At 31.9% G+C, this 2,053-nt stretch overlaps 1 protein-coding gene across 1 annotated transcript; it reads right to left on the bottom strand.

Annotated features, from left to right (window-relative positions):
- Positions 1 to 415: 415 nt before the first annotated feature.
- On the bottom strand, positions 416 to 1,153 carry LOC111879796 (pEARLI1-like lipid transfer protein 1). Its single transcript, XM_023876228.2, has one exon. It carries the CDS (start codon positions 1,077 to 1,079, stop codon positions 579 to 581), a length of 501 nt encoding a protein of 166 aa, XP_023731996.1. The 5' UTR covers positions 1,080 to 1,153; the 3' UTR covers positions 416 to 578.
- Positions 1,154 to 2,053: the final 900 nt, after the last annotated feature.

Below are 2,053 nucleotides of genomic sequence, written 5' to 3'. Positions count from 1 at the left end.
TCTGTAAATCACATAAAATTTTGATAATTTCGGATGTTAAAATCCCTATAAAAATCGTGGTCCGAAAGATGGAATGGAGATTTAATATATTGGTGCCTTGTTCACCAAAACAAGACATTCTATAGTTTTAGAGTCTAGCCCAAATTAGTTGAGGACCTTGTATATTAAAATTTCTTTTGATATTAAAAAAGGCCTATGTATTTTTCTCTATTATTTTATTTTATTTATTTATTTTTTGTATCATTGGGGGCACCTGCCCCCACTCTTGTCCTCTTAGATCCGCTCCTTTGGTTGAGGCGGGTTTTTCGACCCACATGTTTAAAAGAAAAAAATAAGTGCATGTTTAAACATAATGCCACAAGTCATGTTTAAATTGTAAGGGATATAAGATGCTATCAATTTTTAGGAATGGACATTTCGTAAAATTTACCTTTTGGAACTGTTGTAAATTCATTAAAATCTCAAAATACAAGCACACATTTATTCTCAAATCATATCCTACATGATTCTTTACATCACATCAACATAATTAAAAACATTCCAAAACACAACAATCTATTATTTTAACCTTTCAAAATCTATGAGCATTGGAAGCCGGATGGGGACTTCTTTCCACAGTAGTTAAGCAACACGCTCAATGAAACAGGAACGTTGAGGTTGATTCCCAAGACATTAGCTTTAATGGCAGTGCAAAGACAGACTGCAGCATCAAGATCTGCGAGGCCAGAAAGGAGGGAACAACATGGTGTCTTTGATGGGCTTCCAATGACTATGGGGAGAAGGTTGTTGAGCAAATTAGCACACACAGCCAATTTAAGAGTGTCTTTTGGGCAAGTGGCTTTGGGAGGGTTTGAAGGTGTTGTAGGTGTTGAAGGTTTTGAAGGGGTTGGAGGTTTTGAAGGTGTTGAAGGTTTTGAAGGAGTTGGAGGTTTTGGTGGTGATGTGCAGTGGCACCCTGGTGATGGTGGTTTTGGTGGAGGTGGGCAGCCTTTTGGGGTACTAGTAGAGGATACTAGAGTGAAGAAAAGAAGATTTAACGTAAGGAGAAAAGCAGTTGTTACCAAAGCTCTTGAAGCCATTTTTAATGCTTTAGCTTCTTATAGTTGGAATGTGTTTGTAGTTTATTTTGTGTAAAGATATACAAATTACTTACGTTATTTATAGATGGAAATCTTCAGTTGCTTGCCACTAGCTTCATCCCGCTGTTTGATAAACATGCAAGTAGCTTAATATATTTATTCCATTATATTCCTCTAAAATTATAAAATTAGTTTCAACGAAAATGACATGAATTTCATCATAAATGCTCTTGAAACCCATCCATATGACGTTTTTGTAAATTCCATTCGTCGTCAAAATTCCATTCGGTGTAAAGAAGATATGATAGTTACACTTTGTTTTTTTTTTAAAAAGTATTTGTACAAAAACATAATAGCAACTTTAATTCTATTTCTTAAACACAGAAATTTCATTACACAGTATTTCTATGTTCGATCTAATTAAAGTGAAACATTCAATACATGCATGAGTCTTTTATAAACTAGTTTTGTGAAGTATTGTTACATCGAAATCAAATTTACGATCTATAATTATTTTGTATAACATTTTTGAAGCCTAATTGGGGATTTTTTTATAGATATTTATTTGACAAATAATTATTAGTTTCTGTTCACGTTTATTATGTTAATTGAATATCAATAAAAATCCCAAATTAGGAAATATACATAAATTAACATGCTATTCTGTCCACGTTTAATATAAATTGTAAATTTGAATTTGATGGTACAACTTACAAAAAAATAAATAAATAAAAATGAGATGCATTCATTATTTCACTTTAATTATATCGAACATAAAAGTACCGTGATTCTGTGAAATACAGTTTCCGATTTTAAGAAACATATATAAATTAACATGCTATTATGTTTATTAGGTTACTATATAAATACTTTTAGAAAAATGTAAGTATTATTAGACAGTGAAGTATGTACAGAACAAAATCGTTGTCAAACAGGACTTTAATGCAAGTGGGCTAAATCTTTGGATTTCATGC

The sequence above is a fragment of the Lactuca sativa genome, chromosome 7, assembly GCF_002870075.4.
Source record: "Lactuca sativa cultivar Salinas chromosome 7, Lsat_Salinas_v11, whole genome shotgun sequence".
Classification (NCBI taxonomy): Eukaryota; Viridiplantae; Streptophyta; class Magnoliopsida; order Asterales; family Asteraceae; genus Lactuca; species Lactuca sativa.
Note: the sequence above shows the minus strand (reverse complement) of the source record. Positions and strands in the feature narration are given on the sequence as shown.

Bases quoted from the DNA above. Each gene is read 5' to 3' on its own strand.
- LOC111879796 (XM_023876228.2), bottom strand. From the start codon at position 1,079: ATGGCTTCAAGAGCTTTGGTAACAACTGCTTTTCTCCTTACGTTAAAT.